Raw genomic sequence first — 21,628 nt, 5'->3', positions numbered from 1 at the left:
GTTTGCCTGGGAGGGGGTCCCGGGGCAAGATAAGTGGGTCCCTGGGCAAGAGAAGGCCCCTGTAGTATACTATAGCTAAAGGCTAAAGGTACTATAGCTTACTGGTAAAGGCCATTATAGCTAAGGCTAAGGTTACTATTGCTCACTGCTAAAGGCTGCTATAGCCAAGGCCATTATAGCTAAGGCTACTAAAATTCACTGGCAAAGGCTACTACATGCTAACAATTACAGTAACTAACCATTCTCCCTACGGTCATCCGTGTTTATAGGAGTCCTCAAGGAGGTCACCACCCACTTCATCGTGGACGCCCGTAAAACGACCAAGAGCGGCGGTGACCACGTGAAAGTACGCATCATCAACCCTTCAGGCACCAACACGGACGCCTACATCACAGACAAGGGAGACGGAACCTACAGAGTGGAGTACACCGCCTTCGATGACGGTAAGAAATAACCACCACTATTAACCTGCTTGTTGTTGTTGTTTTATTCCAGTCATTTCAACATTGTTGATAATGTTAGTGAATGGATTCTAGAGCAGAGAGAGAAAGGATTCCAACTCATTTCACTCCAATAGGGGACATGTAGCTATACAAACCTTAGAGGAAGTCGCTGGAGATGGAATAGAGGGTTTTAGTTGACACACCCAGCAGGTGTTGGAGGATCCATTTGGGACTAGATAGAGAGAGAACGGTATAAATACTGAATGAGGCAGAGGAGAAGTGATCTGGGTGAGGGTGAGAAAGAGAGAGAGACAGGGAGAGAGAGAGAGAGAGAGAGAGCAGAGAGAGAGAGAGAGCAGAGAGAGAGCAGAGAGAGAGGGAGAGAGAGAGAGCAGAGAGAGAGACAGATAGAGAGAGAGAGACAGAGAGAGAGAGCAGAGAGAGAGAGAGGGCAGAGAGAGAGCAGAGAGAGAGGGAGAGAGAGAGAGAGAGAGAGAGAGAGAGAGAGAGAGAGAGAGAGAGAGAGAGAGAGAGAGAGAGAGCAGAGAGAGAGACAGGGAGAGAGAGAGCAGAGAGAGAGAGAGAGAGAGCAGAGAGAGAGAGCAGAGAAGGAGAGAGAGAGAGAGTAGAGACAGAGCGAGAGAGAGAGCGAGAGAGCAGAGAGAAAGAGAGAGAGAGCGACAGAGAGACAGAGGGGCTTTATAAATAGAGTTAAGTTTGTCTGCAGTTTGTCTGCTCTGTTCCTCTCAGATACAGGGGTAATGGGGTAATGGCTAGCTGGAGGTATTAATAGAAGAAGCCCTGCACACAAAGCTCTCTGACTCTGAGATCACAGAACCGTTCTGGTGTAACACTACAGCACTGGCCCCAGGGAATCAGAGATACACTGAGAGAGTTGTGTCAAGTAAATGGTGTTACGGTATGACGAATGATCAACAGAAATGTTCTTGTTGTGTAGTCAAGATGATTATCATGTTACCATACCCCCAAGTCTCATTCATCATCTGAACGAATGTTAGGAAGGAAGGTTCACTCATATCAGAAGGGTGCTGAAAAGCATCTTAGATAGATATAACTTCATTGCCTTGCACAGTAAAACAAGCTTGGCCGTCATACAAAATCACGTATCTCTGCCATAAAATCATCTGAAATCCTGTGTATCTGTCTATACTAAGAGCACACAATCAGAATAAAACACAGTGAGATACTGAAATCCTCTCTGTGGTCTGTTCCAGGTATGCACCTGATTGAGGTGTTGTATGATGATGTGGCGGTCCCAAAGAGTCCGTTCAGGGTGTCTGTAGTGGAGGGCTGTGACCCCACCCGGGTCAGGGCCTATGGACCGGGTCTGGAGGGAGGACTCATCAACAAACCCAACTGCTTCACCGTCGAGACCAGGTACAATATAATACAACACAATGGGACCACAGCCCTAATCATTCACAAATCCAATAGAAAATCGTAAAACATTTAACTGTTGTACTTGTTGATTGTGATCATGATCATGATCGTCGTATTAATTTGTGTTGTTTTACCTACTTCAGTTTAACTGCACTGATTGTTATTCGTCTGCTAAATGACAAAAATGTAAATATAATTATAAACTGGGTGGTTCGAGCCCTGAATGCTGATTGGCTGAAAGCCGTGGTATATCAGACCGTATACCATGGGTATGACAAAACACTTATTTTTACTGCACTAATTATGTTGGTAACCAGTTTATAATAGCAACAAGGCACCTCTGGGGTTTGTGATATATGGCCAATATACCACGGCTAAGGGCTGTGTACAGGCACTCCGCGTTGCGTCGTGCGGAGGAACAGCCCTTAGGCCATATACCACACCCCCCTCGGGCCTTGTTGGTTAAATAACTCCTCCAATTCCTCCAATAGTAAGACAGCCTTTATAACAGCACCTTTCCTTTGAAAGCAGTGTAACAGATGTGAAATGTGATGTGTGTGTTCTCCAGGGGTGCTGGTACTGGAGGCCTGGGTCTAACCATCGAGGGAGCATCTGAGGCTAAGATGACCTGTAAAGACAACAAAGATGGCAGCTGCAGCGTAGAGTACGTTCCCTTCACACCTGGAGAGTACGACGTCAACATCAACTTCGGAGGACACCCCATTCCAGGTAATGTGTCATACACACACACACACACACACACACACACACACACACACACACACACACACACACACACACACACACACACACACACACACACACACACACACACACACACACACACACACACACACACACACACACACACACTGGGTGGTGGGTAGGCTAGAGGTTACAGAGGTGGGCCAGCAATCGGAAGGTCATCGGTTCAAATCCCAGGTCCGATGGGGAAAAGATCTGTTGGGGTTTGACCGGAGGGTTGCTAGAAGCAGAATCATCATGGTACATCTCTCTCTCTCTCTCCTCCCACTGTAAAAAGCTGACCGTACGGTGTCTCTGTCTGTGTCCCTGCAGGCAGTCCGTTCCGTGTGCCAGTGAAGGACGTGGTGGACCCCAGCAGGGTGAAGTGTTCAGGTCCTGGGTTGGGTGATGGAGTCAGAGCCCACATACCTCAGGCCTTTACAGTGGACGCTACCCAAGCTGGAAAGGCAAAAGTGGAAGTACAGCTAACAGGACCATCAGGTGAGAGCAGAGGGAAGAAACACACACACACACACACACACACACACAAAAACAATACAGTACTTTATTGTCCATTTGCAATAAAGTATTCACACACAAACACCCCCCCACACCCCCACAAACACATACACACACATATTTTCATACACACACACTTATTTGAATGTAATTTCTTGTCCATAGGTTCTGCTGAGCCTGTAGCTGTGAAGAACAATGGTGATGGGACACACACAGTCAACTACACCCCAGCTCAGGACGGACCTTACACTGTGTCTGTCAAATACGGAGATCAGGAGGTCCCTCGCAGGTGAGACAGACTGGCCACTGGATTCAACAGAAACACTTTAAAACCCTGTAATACACATATTTACTTTTCTGTAGAAATGTCATACATTTTCAATAGGATCATGACATAATATTGTATTTTTTTATTTCTCTCTCTCTCTCTCTTACTCTCTCTCTCTCTCTCTTACTCTCTCTCTCTCTCTCTCTCTCTCTCTCTCTCTCTCTCTCTTCTCTCTCTCCATCCACAGTCCATTCAAGGTGAGGTCCCAGCCTGGTCATGATGCCAGTAAGGTGCGTGCCAGCGGTCCAGGTCTGGATAAGTCAGGTGTGGCCGCCAGCCTGCCAGTGGAGTTCACCATCGATGCCCGCGACGCAGGAGAGGGACTGCTCACTGTACAGATACTGGTGAGTACAGCAACTTCCTCCACACACAGGAAATACAATATCTAGAACCTAAAAGGGTTCTTCGGCTTTCCACATAGGAGAAGCCTTTGAAGAACCCTTTTTGGTTCCAGGTAGAACCCTTTTGAGTTCCATGTAGAACCCTTTGCACAGAGGGTTCTACATGAAACCCAAAAGAGTTCTACCTGGAACCAAAAAGGGTTATCCTATGGGGACAGCCAAAGAACCCTTTTGGAAGCCTTTTTTCTAAGAGTGTAGAGCTGTTTTTAATGTCTCAGTAGGTTAGACAATGGCATCATCAGGGTTGTGGGTTCGACTCCCGCATGGGCCACATAATACTGAATATATCTGTCAATGTTGACAGTTCTGTAATCCGCTTTGGTTATATAAAAGGTTCTGCTAAATAACAATACTAATATGACATCTTCTTCCCTGTATAGGATCCTGAGGGCAAGCCAAAGAAGGCCACTATCCATGACAACAGGGATGGGACATACACAGTGTCCTACGTACCAGACTCCACCGGCCCCTACACCATCACCATCAAGTATGGAGGAGATGAGATCCCCTACTCCCCCTACCGCATCTCAGCTCTGCCCACTGGAGACGCCAGCAAGTGTCTGCTTACTGGTACGTCTAGTCCTCTCTTCGCTAGACGATGATGCCAAATCTGAGATGTTTTTCCAGTCGTGTGATCCTTTCTCTGTCTTTACTTCCCAGTGGCTATAGGAGGCCGTGCCCTGGCGTCAGGTCTGACCAAGATGCAGGTGCACGAGGAGACCGTCGTCTCCGTTGACGCAAAAGCTGCAGGAAAGGGCAAGGTGACCTGTTCGGTGACGACCCCAGCGGGGGTGGAGCTAGACATGGACGTGCAGGAGAATCGTGACGGAACCTACGACATCTACTACACGGCTCCGGAACCTGGGAAATACGTCATCACCATCCGCTTCGGAGGACAACACATCCCCAAGAGCCCCTTCCATGTAACGGTGAGTACTACTGTTAACATGACATTGAAGTTAGATTTGTATGTTGAATGGATATAGCTTGATATAATCACTAATACATGAGTGCTGGTACATAACTATCTACCAGGGTAAGGGTTGGTTCTATTTGAAGTGGATGAATGCAGCTGAATTGAGTCCACCCTGCAGTCTACACATTGCATTGAAGTTTTAGTGGAAAGGGGATTTTCAGGTGAAAAAAAGAGACGATAGTCAATCATAAAACAAGTTGCAACAAGGAGACACATCCAGCATAGAGAGGTAATGTTGTAACAGGCCTCCTCAGAGAAGACCCTTATCCTCTATTAGGCAGTGACCTTAGCCAAGTATAACATCAGCACTTAAACAGGTCAAAGGTCTGTTTAGTCAGTTACAACAGATCGTTATAGTCATCATTAGTCAGTTACAACAGATCGTTATAGTCATCATTAGTCAGTTACAACAGATCGTTATAGTCATCATTAGTCAGTTACAACAGATCGTTATAGACATCATTAGTCAGTTACAACAGATCGTTATAGTCATCATTAGTCAGTTACAACAGATCGTTATAGTCATCATTAGTCAGTTACAACAGATCGTTATAGTCATCATTAGTCAGTTACAACAGATCGTTATAGTCATCATTAGTCAGTTACAACAGATCGTTATAGCCATCATTAGTCAGTTACAACAGATCGTTATAGTCATCATTAGTCAGTTACAACAGATCGTTATAGCCATCATTAGTCAGTTACAACAGATCGTTATAGTCATCATTAGTCAGTTACAACAGATCGTTATAGTCATCATTAGTCAGTTACAACAGATCGTTATAGTCATCATTAGTCAGTTACAACAGATCGTTATAGTCATCATTAGTCAGTTACAACAGATCATTATAGTCATCATTAGTCAGTTACAACAGATCGTTATAGTCATCATTAGTCAGTTACAACAGATCGTTATAGTCATCATTAGTCAGTTACAACAGATCGTTATAGTCATCATTAGTCAGTTACAACAGATCGTTATAGACATCATTAGTCAGTTACAACAGATCGTTATAGACATCATTAGTCAGTTACAACAGATCCTTATAGACATCATTAGTCAGTTACAACAGATCCTTATAGACATCATTAGTCAGTTACAACAGATCCTTATAGACATCATTAGTCAGTTACAACAGATCGTTATAGTCATCATTAGTCAGTTACAACAGATCCTTATAGACATCATTAGTCAGTTACAACAGATCGTTATAGTCATCATTAGTCAGTTACAACAGATCCTTATAGACATCATTAGTCAGTTACAACAGATCCTTATAGACTAACGGGTGAAAGCGACTTACCCAAACATGGCATTAATGTGATGTTAGCATGGAGTTAACATGGTTATCTCTGGTTTCCCCTCCCAGGCCCCTGTCAGCATCTCCCTGCTCATACAAATAGCTTTTTTACATATCATTAATAATCAATACAACAGTAGAAAACATAATTAAATACAGGACAATAATGAATCAAATCATTTCCCATTTCATGTAGTTACTGTAAAATAGTTGAACGTACGCAGCTTCAGCTAGATATACAGTAGCTACTTACAGTAGATTCAGTATGATGACTGTATTTCTCTTTTTCTCCCAATAGGCCACCAAGGAGCCTGTTGTCCCTAGCGACGGCATGGATCAGTTCCGGCCTCTCAACCTGGTCATCCCATTCACCGTTCAGCAGGGACCGATCACAGGTACAGGGACTTTATTCTGTACTGACAATCAATAGCACACACACACACATAAATCAGTAGAACACAGATAAACCCTTTTCACACTACTGAGCTCAACTGAACCATGCTGTAAAGAACAGTGTGAAAGGAAACATCTCAGCCAGCATAGTATGGTCCGGGTCAGCATGATCGTGTTAAAAGGGCAATACATTGACTCACTGCTACACTACACACACACGAAATATAATTTGTATTATTTTTATTTAAGTCATTTAGCAGACGCTCTTATCCAGAGCGACTTACAGGAGCAATTAGGGTTAAGTGCCTTGCTCAAGGGCACATCGACAGATTTTTCACCTAGTCGGCTCGGGGATTAGAACCAGCGACCTTTCGGTTACTGGCACAACGCTCTTAACCACTAAGCTACCTGTATCTTTCCCAGGTGAGGTGCGTATGCCCTCCGGTAAGACGGCCCGTCCCCACATCACAGACAACAAGGATGGGACCATCACAGTCAAGTTCAACCCTACTGAGAAGGGTCTGCATGAGATGGACATCAAGTATGAAGGAAACCACATCCCAGGTACGACTGTGTCTGTCATAACCAGTGGGGAAAACACATTGTGTTAGCCTGTCTTCAAACTAAACCAGGGCTCAATGTATACAGTTATGCTCAATTAAGAGACTTTCTTATTTTATTTTTGGTATATCTTTTTTTTAACCTCAGGTGTATCAACAGGCATATTTACATATATACATTTTAAATAAACATTGATGAACATTGAACAAACTATTTTCTGATGGCCCATCCCTCCATGATCTCTCTCCCCTACAGGAAGTCCCCTCCAGTTCTATGTAGATGCTTTAAACAGTGGTCTGGTGACAGCGTACGGACCTGGACTGTGTCATGGCATCGTCAACAAACCCGCCACCTTTACCGTCGTCACCAAGAATGCTGGAGAAGGTACTACCTTTTCTTGCTGTTCTACAATGATGATCTTCTATATTCACAATAATACGAGAACATTTTGTCCATAATATTTGGTGTAGACAGTTCAGTAAAACCCCTCTAAAAAGGTTACATTTTCTGGAGAAAGAAAAAACGGTGTACTTCAACTCTAAAAATACTTTTCATGGCTGAGGAATAGGTTTGAATTGTTAGAGGCAAATGTAGAATTCAGGCTGAACAGAAGCTAACCCCTCCTGCTCTCTCTCTCCCTCCCAGGTGGTCTGTCCCTGGCTGTGGAGGGTCCCTCTAAGGCAGAGATCACCTGTAAGGATAATAAGGATGGTACCTGTACTGTGTCCTACCTGCCCACCTCACCAGGAGACTACAACATCATCGTCAAGTTTGACAACAAACACATCCCTGGCAGTCCCTTCACTGCTAAGATCACTGGTGAGTGGAATAAAGTGTATAGAAATAACTGGACACAATGTTGGTAATTGGTTAGAGAAGTGACTCATATTACCTCTTAGAATTTGACAGATCATAGGATAATGTAAATTCATCCAAATACAATTTCTAACATTCAGAGCACAGTGGTTGATCGCCATTTAAATGGTTAATAAATGCTTAGTAAATGGTGTATTATATGGTTTGTAATGGTCAGTAAATGTTAGGTTAATGGTTTACTAAATGTTTTATTGTCCAGGTGATGACTCTATCAGGACGTCCCTGCTCAACGTGGGGACAGCAGCAGATCTGTCACTGAAGATCACAGAGTCTGACCTGAGTCTGCTGACGGCTAGCATCAGAGCTCCATCCGGCAACGAGGAGCCCTGTCTGCTCAAGAGACTGCCCAACAGACACATCGGTGAGCCACTAGCCGAGCCTGGGATGTACAAAGATGTTTGGGCCATTGGTGTAGAGTACATGCTTTGGTTTCCTGAGTCTGCTCTGAAGTAGCCTGGATGCAAGCTGCATTGTTCCGTTTTCACTTCACTAGTTCGGTCTGGCCGTCTTGTTTTGTGCCTAGTTGTTTTGTTTGGATTTTTCCCAGATGATTCACTCCTCTCTTCCATCCCTCCGTCTGCAGGTATCTCCTTCACCCCTAAGGAGGTGGGAGAGCACGAGGTGAGCGTGAAGAAGAGCGGTAAGCACGTGACCAACAGCCCCTTCAAGATCCAGGTTGGCCAGTCAGAGATTGGCGAGGCCAGCCGGGTCAAGGCCTTCGGTAAAGGACTGGTGGAGGCCCACACATTTGAAATGGCTGAGTTCTTTGTGGACACTAGGAATGCCGGTAAGACTAGGAACATTGTTTATGTGGATGTCTTTTAGCCCACCTTGAGGGCTTATTCTACTCATAGTAGGCCAAGTTTGTCCACAGATAAAATGCTCTTTCTCCTGCCTTACCGTACCTTACCTCTGTCTCTCTCTCTCTCTCTCTCTCTCTCTCTCTCTCTCTCTCTCTCTCCATCCCCACCCCTCCCCTTCCCTTCCCTCCCATCTCTCTCTCCCTCTCTCTCCATCCCCCACCCCTTCCCTTCCCTTCTCTCCCCTCTTTCTCTCAGGTTATGGTGGTCTGGGGTTGTCTGTGGAGGGTCCGAGTAAAGTGGATATTAACTGTGAGGATGTGGAGGATGGGACGTGCAGAGTCAGTTACTGCCCCACAGAGCCAGGCAACTACATCATCAACATCAAGTTCTCTGACAAGCACATCCCTGGTTAGTGGCTTTGCTGTACTTCAGTTTTCTATATATGGAAATATGACTGTATCAAAATGTGTAAAATCAGCAAATGAACTTGGTTTAGGTGAGGTTGTATTTCATTATAGAACAACATTGTCAGTCACTGTTACCTGTGATTTTTTTCTGCATGATTGAGAGGGCTATTCCAGTTTCACACCTCTCTCATTGGCTGATACACTACTCCCTGACCTCTCTGATTGGCTGTTGCTGGTATTCCCTGATAGGGTTGGGCCGTATCCAGATGTTCATACTGTCATACTGTTTCTGTACCGTACCGGGGTATACAATATTACCGGAAGTGCACACAAGGGCCGCTATTTTTTTAACGCACAAAACTGTATATTGCCCAAGCCTACCTCTGATTGGCTGCTCCTCTGCCCCTACAGGAAGTCCTTTCACAGTGAAGGTGACAGGAGAAGGAAGGATGAAGGAGAGCATCACCAGGAAGAGAACTGCCCCCTCCATCGCCTCTGTTGGCAGCGCCTGTGGCCTCAACCTCAAAATCCCTGGTGAGCACAGCCTAAACATGATCACAGTGTGATATTACTGTCATGGTCCTGTCATGGTCCTGTCATGGTCCTGTCATGGTCCTGTCATGGTGCTGTCATGGTCCAGTCATGGTCCTGTCATGGTCCTGTCATGGTCCTGTCATGGTCCTGTCATGGTCCTGTCATGGTGCTGTCATGGTCCTGTCATGGTCCTGTCATGGTGCTGTCATGGTCCTGTCATGGTCCTATCATGGTCCTGTCATGGTGCTGTCATGGTCCTGTCATGGTCCTGTCATTGTGCTGTCATGGTCCTGTCATGGTCCTGTCATGGTCCTGTCATGGTCCTGTCATGGTCCTGTCATGGTGCTGTCATGGTCCTGTCATGGTCCTGTCATGGTCCTGTCATGGTCCTGTCATGGTGCTGTCATGGTCCTGTCATGGTGCTGTCATGGTCCTGTCATGGTCCTTCCTGTCATGGTGCTGAAGTACCCCACATTGCTGTGTTGATATCATCTATAGAATGACAGCAATGGTGGTTCTTAATCCTATCAATCGACTCTCTATCAACTTTCATACAGCTATGCGTTAGCTAGCTTAAAAGCTAAGCTAGCTAGCGTGAGTCTTCAAGTACTGCTTGCGTCTAAGACTAACCAAACACCAACCCTCCATGCTCTCTCTCCACCAATAGGAAACTGGTTCCAGATGGTGTCAGCCCAGGAGAGAATGACTCGCACGTTCACACGCAGCAGCCACACGTACACGCGCACGGAGCGCACAGAGATCAGCAAGATGCGGGGCGGAGAGACGAAGAGGGAGGTGAGGGTAGAGGAGAGCACCCAGATGGGAGGAGCAGGAGGAGGCAGTCCCTTCAGAGATGTGTTTGGAGACTTCCTGGGCAGAGAGAGTCTGGCTAGCTTCGCTGGGATACCTGCTACAGCCACACCAACACCTGGTGAGAATGAATGAAGGAATAATACGACTTACACTTGGCCCTGTTGCACTTGTTGTTCTTCCTTTAGTCTCAACAGCACTGATCTTGGTACAGCAGCAGCTCGTTTCTAGAAGGTTTGTTTTACTTACTTTAGTTGAATGCATGGAATGTAAGTCTCTCCGGATAAGAGTAGAAATATAGGATTGTAGATGAAAAACAACACGCCTCCCAGCCTGTCTGACTCCTCCCCTCCTCCCTCCCCTCCTCCCTCCCCTCTCCTCCAGGTGAGACAGTTACCCCAGGTAGTATGACGGCCCAGGTGACCAGCCCCGGGGGTAAAACAGAACAGGCAGAGATCGTAGATGGAGGGGACAGCACCTACAGCGTCCGCTTCGTACCCCAGGAGATGGGGTCCCACACGGTCAACGTGAAGTACAGCGGGCAGCATGTCCCCGGAAGCCCCTTCCAGTTCACTGTGGGGCCCATGGGAGAAGGAGGGTCCCACAGGGTCCGGTCCGGAGGCTCTGGGCTGGAGAGAGGAGTGGCAGGAGAACCAGGTAAGTAGTTTGACCTGACCGCATGTGTCTCGCTGAAAAATAACCCTGTTAATTGATGTACTTGTCTTTTACTTTACTCTTAACAACACTCATTTTGCAGATAGCGACTATTTTGAAGAATGTTTAACTTTCAATAAGTGATTTTTTTAAAAACTTGCATTAGTTGAACGTTTTATCTACTTTAGTTGAACCAGGTTTTAACATGTCTGTGTGTCTCCTCTCTCTATCTCTCTCTTTCTCTCTGTCTCTCTCTCTCTCTCTGTCTCTCTCTCTCTCGCTCTCTCTCTCTCTCTCTCTCTCTCTCTCTCTCTCTCTCTCTCTCTCTCTCTCTCTCTCTCTCTCTCTCTCTCTCTCTGTCTCTCTCTCTCTCTGTCTCTCTCTCTGTCTCTCTCTGTCTCTCTCTGTCTCTCTGTCTCTCTCTCTCTCTGTCTCTCTCCGTAGCTGAGTTCAGTATCTGGACGCGTGAGGCCGGTGCAGGAGGTCTGTCCATCGCTGTAGAGGGACCCAGTAAGGCTGAAATCTCCTTTGAAGACAGGAAGGATGGATCCTGTGGGGTGGCCTACATCGTTCAGGAGCCAGGTGAGATAGAGTACCCCATCTAGCCCCATCTAGCCCCATCTAACCCCATCTAGCCCCATCTAACCACATCTAGCCCCATGTAACCCCATCTATCCCCATCTACCCCCAACTAACCCCATCTAACCCCATCTAACCCCATCTAGCCCCATCTAACCCCATCTAACCCTATCTATCCCCATCTAACCCCATCTATCCCCATCTAACCCCATCTATCCCCATCTAACCCCATCTAACCCCATCTAACCCCATCTAATCCCATATATCCCCATCTAACCCCATCTAGCCCCATCTAACCCTATCTATCCCCATCTAACCCCATCTAGCCCCATCTAACCCCATCTAACCCTATCTAGCCCCATCTATCCCCATCTAACCCTATCTTCCCCCATCTAACCCCATCTAGGCCCATCTAACCCCATCTAGCCCCATCTAACCCCATCAAGCCCCATCTAACCCATCTACCCCCATCTAACCCCATCTAACCCCATCTAGCCCCTTCTAACCCCTTCTAACCCCATCTAACCCCATCTAGCCCCATATAACCCCATCTAACCCCATCTAACCCCATCTAGCCCAATCTAGCCCCATCTAGCTCTAAGGATCAACAATAGGACAATATATACAGTAGGCTAGGCAGTAGCTGCGCTAAGAAGCTACATAGCGCTAAGAAGCTACATAGCGCTAAGAAGCTACATAGCACTAAGAAGCTACATAGCACTAAGAAGCTACATAGCACTAAGAAGCTACATAGCACTAAGAAGCTACATAGCACTAAGAAGCTACATAGCACTAAGAAGCTACATACTAGTAGGCTAGGCAAGGTGGTAGTATTTTCCACAGTATATCAGAGAAACTGAGAAGCTGTCATATATGGCAGAGACAATGACAGCTATTGATCTGATCGTACTGAACTGACATATTGTTTTGTGGTATTTACACCATGTCTTCCTTCTTCCCTACTCTTACATGTGAATCATCTAACCCCCTGGTTCCTCTCTGTTTGTGTCCCCAGGTGACTATGAAGTGTCTATCAAGTTCAACAACGAGCACATCCCCGACAGCCCCTTCATCGTTCCCATAGCAACGCTGTCTGACGAGGCACGCAGACTCACCGTCACCAGCCTGCAGGTAGGAACACACACACACACACACACACACGCACACACACACACACACACACACACACACACACACACACAGAGGAATACATTGAATTACATGTCTTTGTTGGAACACTCCTCACAAGGCCATCATTTGGGACCGGCTACAGGATCTGAGGCATTTGACACCAGTTCCTACTTCACAGTAGCGCCGATTTTCTGAAATGCCTTTTTTAACATGTGAACTTTCATGTGCCTTAATTACAAACTGGTATGGGATCTGTTAATATGAATACAAAATATAAATTATGAGGCTAGTTTAGCCAAGGAGAAAAAGCACTGAGCTATATAGGTAGAAAGACAGGTTCCTTCCTGACTAGTCATGATTGGCTGAGGTAATGGAGGAGTTGGACATGAGATGAGATGAGTCCTGATTGGTCTGTCATGTCACAGGCTTCTGTCTATAACAAAATGGGGACTTCCCTGGTCAGTATTTAGATTTTTGGAAAGATACAATATAGCTAAAATGTTATTTATATGGAGGATACAATCTTCCCAGCTCTGCAGATTCTGCTGCGAAGAGACAGAATCATTAGATAATTTGTTTTGGTACTGTCCATTTGTAGCTTGTTTTTGGTCACAGGTCCAGGAATGGCTGAAGGATTGCAATATTTACCTGGAGCTAACCCTGCAGATAGCACTACTGGGTGATCTGAAAAGTCATAGTCAATCGATCAATAATGTAATAATACTTTTAGCAAAAATGTTTATTTTCAATTTACAATCTGTAGAAACAATGAGAATAGAAGGGTTCAGAACTTTTGTGAAACATCACAGTACAGTTGAGAAATATATGGAAAATAGAAATCCAATATGGATGGTGTTAAGACATAGATGGAAGGTGTTGAATGGAGTTGAAGGATGGGACTAATAACAACTAACAACAACTAATAACAACAAGATAACTATAATAATAATAATAATAATAATATGCCATTTAGCAGACGCTTTTATCCAAAGCGACTTACAGTCATGCGTGCATACATTTTTAACTAATAATGTAAGCATACTGCGTCCCTAATAAGTATATAGGTTGTAGGTTGGGAGCTTTTGTGAAAGAGCACAGTTAGAAAGACATTGCATATAGAAGCAAACCGGATGGACATCATGAAAATGATCGGAGAGGTTGAGAGTAGAGGAAGTTCAGGAGTAAAAACAAACTAAATATAATTATTGTAAAATTGACTGTGTCCATAAAATGTATATAGTATGTATAAGCTGGAAGTAGAGGCCTAAGCGTTGTTGTTCACTAGTTTACTCCAATTAGGGAAGGGGTGGCGGGGTTGGAAAGTAATAAAGGGGAATATATCTATTTTTAAAGGATATGTATATATATGTATGTATATGTATTTATCTGTATGTATGTGTATATGTATATATATATTTGCGAGAGAAAAAAATAACATATTGGAAGTGATGCAGAGAATTACATTGATGGAAGTTACAATCTATCTGCAATATTAAAGCTGATCTCCCCCCCCCAAAAAAAAAAATAATAATAAAAAATAATAATAATAAAAACATAATAAAATAAAAAAAGATAGAATATAGCTTTGGACAACTGCAAAAGTGTTGCTACGGCTCAAAATCAAAAACATTGCTTCCCTGAATTTAGCTGTGTTTAAGTAGACAGGCTACTTTCTGGAGGACAATGCCATGCTGACTCCCATGTCTGGGTGGGAGGGGCTAAGGCTTAACAGATGGGTGGGGCTAAGGCTCAAGAGGGTGTGAACGATGCTGTAATGGACATAAACAAGGAAGAGCTCTCTAGGAGGTGTGAAAATCTCATCAAAATCTTTCAAAGGGCATTTTCTCATACTTGTCTCTTAAGTGGGATACCAAGTTTATCAACTTTTCAAGCAGCATAACTTTCCCATGTCATAAAATGCAAAACTACATACATTTATACATAAATACATTTGATATAAGCCTCAATAGAGAAATAGAGACACATTTAGCATAACAATAGTTGTTTGTTGGTCAGGTTTATCCCATAGATTTATTTGTCCTTAGAAGTGAAGCCAGAGGCGAGTGGGCTGTAGCAGTAACCAAGGCAACATTGTTGTGTTGTTTAGTGGTGAGTGAGAGGGGATGAGAGGGATCAACTGTCCCTTCTCCAATACTGGAGTCATGGTGGGGTCACGGTGGGGTCATGGTGTCTGCTAGGGGTCTGACAACTGGCCAGGGGTATCATCCCCCACAGGGACACACATAAACACCTCCTCCCTCTTAAACACTCTCATCCTCAGATATCCCTCTCCTCAGATATCTCTCTCCTCAGATATCTCTCTCCTCAGATATCTCTCTCCTCAGATATCCCTCTCCTCATGCACAAGACAAACACACACACACGTTCTGTCTCACACACACAACACGTTCTGTCTCACACACGTTCTGTCTCATGCACAAGACACACACACACACACACACACGTTCTGTCTCACACACAACACGTTCTGTCTCACACACAACACGTTCTGTCTCACACACAACACGTTCTGTCTCACCTACAACACATTCTGTCTCACACACACGTTCTGTCTCACACACACGTTCTGTCTCACACACACGTTCCGTCTCACACACACATTCTGTCTCATCCACAAGACACTCATACACTCATACACTCATACACACACACACACAAAGCTTACAGGTCCTGACCCTGTTTTCTCTCTCTCTCTCTCTCTCTCTCTCTCTCTCTCTCTCTCTCTCTCTCTCTCTCTCTCTCTCTCTCTCTCTCTCTCTCTCTCTCTCTCTCTCTCTCTCTCTCTCTCTCTCTCTCTCGTCTCTCTCTCTCTCTCTCTCTCTCTCCCCCCTTTTTCCTCCCCCCTCTCTCTCTCTCTCTCTTCCCCCTTTTTCCTCCCCCCTCTCTCTCACTCTCTCTCCTGTTCTCCTTCCCCCCAGGAGAAGGATCTGAAGGTGAACCAGGAAGCGTCGTTCGCTGTGCAGCGTAACGGGGCGAGGGGCGTGGTCGATGCTAAGGTCCACACCCCCTCTGGCTCAGCTGAGGAGTGTTACGTCACTGAGCTGGACAGTGGTAAGATAACCCTAACTTTAATACACACCATACCAGTCCATAGTAACATAGAGTTATGGTAGCTTCTCCTCTCCTCTCCTCTCCTCTCCTCTCCTCTCCTCTCCTCTCCTCTCCTCTCCTCTCCTCTCCTCTCCTCTCTTCTCTTCTCTTCTCTTCTCTTCTCTTCTCTTCTCTTCTCTTCTCTTCTCTTCTCTTCTCTTCTCTTCTCTTCTCTTCTCTTCTCTTCTCTTCTCTTCTCTTCTCTTCTCTTCTCTTCTCTTCTCTTCTCTTCTCTTCTCTTCTCTTCTCTTCTCTTCTCTTCTCTCCTCTCCTCTCCTCTCCTCTCCTCTCCTCTCCTCTCCTCTCCTCTCCTCTTCTCTTCTCTTCTCTCCTCTCCTCTCCTCTCCTCTCCTCTCCTCTCCTCTCCTCTTCCCTTCTTCTTATAACTCCACTATTATCCACAGACAAGAACGCGATCCGCTTCATTCCACGTGAGAACGGCGTGCACTCCATCGACGTCAAGTTCAACGGCAGTCACATCCCCGGTAGCCCGTTCAACGTGCGGGTGGGGGAGGCAGGACAGGCTGGAGACCCAGGCTTGGTGACAGCATACGGGCCTGGACTGGAGGGAGGATCCACAGGTACACACTCCTTATCTCTTCTCATCGTCTTCTTCTCACTCCAGCTTTACAGAGGAAACCCAGACTTTCAACAAATGTTGTACTGTGAAAGGTGATGTTGTATACTAGAATAAGAAGGGGGTTGGAAGCCAGGATCAACCATGGTGCAGTTTAGGCTGAGATCTCATTTGAAGACAGGAAGGATGGATCCTGTGGGGTGGCCTTGGTCAATGCCTTGGTCAAAGGCACAACAGCAGGAGATGGCATCTAGGATAACTGGAACACAATATATACTGTACATGCACTGTGAATGTGAGGTGGGTCTCCTGACCATCTGTCTCTCTCTCTCGCTCTCTCTCTCTAGGCGTGGCCTCTGAGTTCGTAGTGAACACGTGTAACGCGGGGTCAGGTGCCCTGTCTGTGACCATTGATGGCCCCTCTAAGGTCAAGATGGACTGTTCTGAATGCCCCGATGGCTACAAGGTTATCTACACTCCCATGGCCCCCGGCAGCTATCTCATCAACATCAAATACGGAGGACCCAACCACATAGTGGGCAGCCCCTTCAAAGCCAAAGTCACAGGTGTGTGGTGTAACGTGTGTGACTTGCATGTGTGTGATATGTGTAGCTTGAATGCCAGATCTTGATGAAAAGGATGTTTTATGTATTTGTTATGAAACGAGACGAGGGTTGCAAAAGGAGGGTATATTACTGGTATCTTTCTGAGTTTACCAGTAAACTGCCAGAATTTAGATGCTTTTTTCATTAATTAGGCTATTTTCTCTTGAACCATATGGTCTATCTACTAGAAACTCATGGACAATATGGACAGAGATATAAAAAATGAATACTATATGAATATCTTTTTTACAATTATTATTCAAGTATAAATTACCAAAGTTCAGATAGATTGCCATCGATTTTGCGTTAATTACCAAAATGACTGAATATTCCAATAACTTTGGTAAACTACCGGTTCCTTTGCTACCCTAAACGAGACACTCTCTGAAAAGTTAGAAGTTCCTAGAAATGTTGTTATAAATACTTAGTAAATTAATATTAAATACTGAAATGTTACATAAATAATAAATGTTATATCAATCTGTTTACTCTCATCGGGATTGTAGAATTAGTAGTCATGGACTACAATGCTGAAGGCTAAATCAATTCTCAAAAACACTGGCAAAATGCAGCTAGATTGTTGTTGTAAAGTTACAGAGTACTAGAACTCTTAGCTAGCTGTATGAAGATGGGGAATCCGTCCCACCCTCTCATAAGAAACCCCCATCCATGGTGTTTTTGTCTAGTGTTTGTGTCGGTATTGAGGAGGGGAGGTGTTAGGTTATGTAATGTCTGGTTTGAGTCGTGACTGCAGTTCTTTTATAACATGTCTGTCTGTCTCTCTCTCTCTCTCTCTCTCTCTCTCTCTCTCTCTCTCTCTCTCTCTCTCTGTCTCTCTCTCTCTCTCTCCTCTCTCTCTCTCTCTCTCTCTACCTCTCCTCTCTCAGGTACTCGTCTGTCCGGTGGTCATAGCCTTCATGAGACGTCCTCTGTGCTGGTAGAGACGGTCACTAAGACTTCCAAGGTGGCCGGAGCGTACAGCTCCTCATCGTCCTCATCCAAACTGACCTCAGATGCCAGCAAGGTGGTGTGTCGAGGCGCAGGGCTCTCCAAGGCTCTGGTCGGGCAGAAGAACATCTTCAATGTAGACTGCAGCAAAGCAGGTGAGATGGCTAGGATGCCCACACACACACACCACAGGCATGAATTAATGTACACACACACACACACAAGCCCACCCCACACACACACACACACACAAGCCCACCCCACACACACACTAACACAATCCTTCCATGACATTTCTAACCCTGTATCTCTCCCGTCCTCCAGGCTCTAACATGTTGCTGGTGGGAGTGCACGGCCCCACGACCCCATGTGAAGAGGTGTACGTCAAACACATGGGCAACCGCCTGTACAACGTCACCTACACTGTCAAAGACAACGGAAACTACATCGTTATCGTCAAGTGGGGCGACGACAGTGTCCCCGGCAGCCCCTTCAAAGTAGCTGTGCCTTGAACGAACTTCAACGAACTCCTAGCCCTGATCCCCACCACACCCTGCTACGCTGCATCGCTACACTCCTCTTTGGACTACTGTAGAACCCTCTCTCTCAACGTGCACTAAAAAATGACTTTTTTCTCTCCCTCTACCCTATAAGGAAAAAATAAGATTTCAACCTTCATTTAAAGATTGTGCCAAAGTTTTTTTGTATTTACGTCATTTAGCAGACGCTCTTATCCAGAGCGACTTACAGTTTAGTGAGTGCATACATTTTCATACTGGGCCCCCCGTGGGAAACGAACCCACAACCCTGGCATTGCAAGTGCCATGCTCTACCAACTGAGCTACAGGGGACTGTATGTTAAGTCTGTTACTGTTCAGAATAAGGTTCTAGGTGACTAGTGTGGTTTCATAGAGATGGAAAGAGGGCACACCTCCTATCTTTTGCCATTGATCGTCTCTGTGACTGCCCCTCTATCCATCTCTATGTGTACTGGAGACATGCTCCAAGTCATGTGACGTTGGTTTAAGTATTTTGACTGGTCCAAGACCCTGTCCCACCAATAGAAAGGGATTGTTGTGTAGCAATGAATGGCTTAATGTGTGGATGTTATAAACATAAGATCATTTGCTATTAAACAGTATTAAAGTGTGATATTATTTGATTTTGTATGCTTAAAAAAATAGAAAACATGTATTTTTATTATATTAACCAATTCTTTGCAGACCTAATAATAAAGATTTAACTGCTACCTTGCCAGAATACGAGTGGGTTTATTTACTGTTTTTGATTGGGATATGGTGCTATAAATAGGTGCCAAAAGTACTTATAATATTTACAAAATATTAAACAGGACGAAGAGCATCAACTGGACTGAAAACAATACATCTGTGAACTGTGGCACAATGAAGCATATGATTGGTCTAGTTATGTAAGGGACCAAGGGGATTGGATGCACATTTTTAAAGAAACGCCCCTCAAAATTAGAGTGGAGCTGTGGGAGCAACCAGTACTTTTTAAAAGAGACGGGATTCACCTTAACCGCAGGGGTTCCAGGATTACTTCTAGCAACATCGCAAACTGTTTTAGAGACAGACGGACAGGGTCTGGTAGCGCTCCAGCTCTCCCTGTAAGAATAAGCAACAGAGGACTTGGAAAGCATATCATCCCCTGTAGAAATGGCACTATGGTTATTGTGAGTAACCTAATTTATGTTCCATGAACTCCGCCTTCTAGTGAGTTTATACAAACTATCATATCATGTAAGTCGCTCTGGATAAGAGCGTCTGCTAAATGACTAAAATGTAAATGTATATCCTACCATTCTGATAGATTGGAGACTGTCAGAAAACATGGTTGTAACGTTAATAATTTGGTTGTTATTGCTTTTACCTTGAGGCAGATGCCCCAGGGGCAGAGTGGTCCACACTCATTGAATATGGCAATTTTAAATGTTAGAGCAATTACAAGTAAAACCTTTCTCGTGAATTACTTAGCGCAAATTTGATTGCATTTTTCTCACTGAAACATGGCTGTCATCAGACTGTAGTGCCGCTCTTATTGAAGCCTCCCCCCGGACTACAGATTTTCATACTCTATCAGAAAAGGGAAAAAGGGTGGGGGGACAGCCTCTATTTTTACTAATGCGCTCAGCTGTAAGGACATTTTGTTTGGCGACTTTAGGTATTTTGAGCATCATGCTAAACTGTTCAAATGTCATCCACCAGTGCTGGCCATAACCCTGTATAGGCCACCAAAGCAATGCCCCACTTTCTTTACTGATTTATCTGAACTACTGTCTATTGTCCTTGAGAACTATGATAAAATCATTGTGTTGGGCGATTTTAATATTCATGTTGACAAAGAGACAGACTCCAAGGCCATTGAATGTATGTTTTTATTTTGCTCTATGGACTTTATCCAACATGTTATTGGGCCCACCCATAACCACAGCCATACTCTGGACCTGATTATCACCAAGGGGCTTTCTATTGACAAATCCTCTATCGTTGATGTTGCTTTATCTGATCACCACTGTGTACTTTTTACTACCATGTTGCCCATAGCACAGGGTAATGCTGAACGCATTATTAAGAAACACTATCTTACCTTTTAATTTTTTATTGAGTGTATGAACAATACTCCACCACCTATTCTGCCTTCCTCTTGTGATGATTTAGTTGATCACTTTAATAGCAAATGAAGGGCAACCATTGATGCCATAGCTCCTGAAAAGTTGAAAAAGGCCACATCCAAACGGAGAGCCCCTTGGATGAGTGAGGACACTAATCAATTAAAGAGAAATTGCAGAAAGGCAGAGCGGAAGTGGAGAAAGTCAAAGTTGCAGGTCCATTATGATATTTTGAGAGAGCAACTTGGCATATATAACAAGGCATTTAGAAATGCCAGACGGGCTAATTTTTCTAACTTGATCACTATTAATCAGAATAATTCGAGAGTGCTGTTCTTGACCATTGATGGCCTGATAAATCCTACCCCCACAAACCTATGTGAACTTTCCTCCACACCTAAATGTGTTGAGTCGCGGCATATTTCAGAGATAAGATAACAAACATTGGGTATCAGTCAAGCAAGACCTGATGAGAAGTTTGATGATACGTTCCCTAGCCTACCACGCAAAGGCACTATGGATTTATTTTCCCTGGTTGACACAGACATGCTCAGGAAAGTGATATCACAATTTAAGCCTTCTACCTGCCTTCTCGCTCCTATCCCCACCACCTTCTTAAAAAATGTATTTAATTGCATATCTGAAGAAGTGCAAGCTATTGTTAATCACTCCCTGTTCACAGGCACTTTCCCCACTGCACTAAAAACTGCTATGGTGAAACCCCTTCTGAAGAAAAGTAATCTAGATTCTTCAGCTCTTAGCAATTTTTGGCCAATCTCCAACCTTCCACTCTTAAGGAAAATTCTGGAGAAATTCGTGTTCAAACAGCTAAATGATTTTTTAAGTGCAAACTGTAGTTTTGAAAAATTCCAATCTGTTTTTTGTGCCCACCACAGC

The 21,628-nt window shown here is 44.7% G+C and overlaps 1 protein-coding gene across 2 annotated transcripts in view; it reads left to right on the top strand.

Moving 5' to 3' along the window:
* The window catches only part of LOC121531594 (filamin-C), a 41,673-nt gene extending 22,318 nt beyond the window's left edge, over positions 1-19,355 (top strand). For both annotated transcript variants that reach the window (XM_041836883.2, XM_041836882.2), the window contains 25 exons: positions 270-443; positions 1,679-1,841; positions 2,413-2,573; positions 2,922-3,089; positions 3,273-3,396; positions 3,623-3,779; positions 4,217-4,406; positions 4,497-4,765; positions 6,412-6,508; positions 6,930-7,070; positions 7,323-7,451; positions 7,713-7,886; positions 8,143-8,304; positions 8,527-8,730; positions 9,002-9,154; positions 9,565-9,687; positions 10,355-10,618; positions 10,882-11,154; positions 11,596-11,733; positions 12,746-12,861; positions 15,801-15,933; positions 16,377-16,553; positions 16,897-17,115; positions 18,042-18,257; positions 18,427-19,355. In XM_041836883.2, the coding sequence (XP_041692817.1) occupies positions 270-443; positions 1,679-1,841; positions 2,413-2,573; positions 2,922-3,089; positions 3,273-3,396; positions 3,623-3,779; positions 4,217-4,406; positions 4,497-4,765; positions 6,412-6,508; positions 6,930-7,070; positions 7,323-7,451; positions 7,713-7,886; positions 8,143-8,304; positions 8,527-8,730; positions 9,002-9,154; positions 9,565-9,687; positions 10,355-10,618; positions 10,882-11,154; positions 11,596-11,733; positions 12,746-12,861; positions 15,801-15,933; positions 16,377-16,553; positions 16,897-17,115; positions 18,042-18,257; positions 18,427-18,614 (4,313 nt within the window). In that variant the 3' untranslated portion in view covers positions 18,615-19,355. The remainder of the gene's footprint in view (positions 1-269; positions 444-1,678; positions 1,842-2,412; positions 2,574-2,921; positions 3,090-3,272; positions 3,397-3,622; positions 3,780-4,216; positions 4,407-4,496; positions 4,766-6,411; positions 6,509-6,929; positions 7,071-7,322; positions 7,452-7,712; positions 7,887-8,142; positions 8,305-8,526; positions 8,731-9,001; positions 9,155-9,564; positions 9,688-10,354; positions 10,619-10,881; positions 11,155-11,595; positions 11,734-12,745; positions 12,862-15,800; positions 15,934-16,376; positions 16,554-16,896; positions 17,116-18,041; positions 18,258-18,426) is intronic.
* The last annotated feature ends 2,273 nt before the right edge of the window (positions 19,356-21,628 follow it).

Source organism: Coregonus clupeaformis, chromosome 19 (genome assembly GCF_020615455.1).
Source record: "Coregonus clupeaformis isolate EN_2021a chromosome 19, ASM2061545v1, whole genome shotgun sequence".
NCBI lineage: Eukaryota > Metazoa > Chordata > Actinopteri > Salmoniformes > Salmonidae > Coregonus > Coregonus clupeaformis.
The sequence above is the reverse complement of the archived record's forward strand: the minus strand, read 5'-3'. Positions and strand labels throughout refer to the sequence as shown.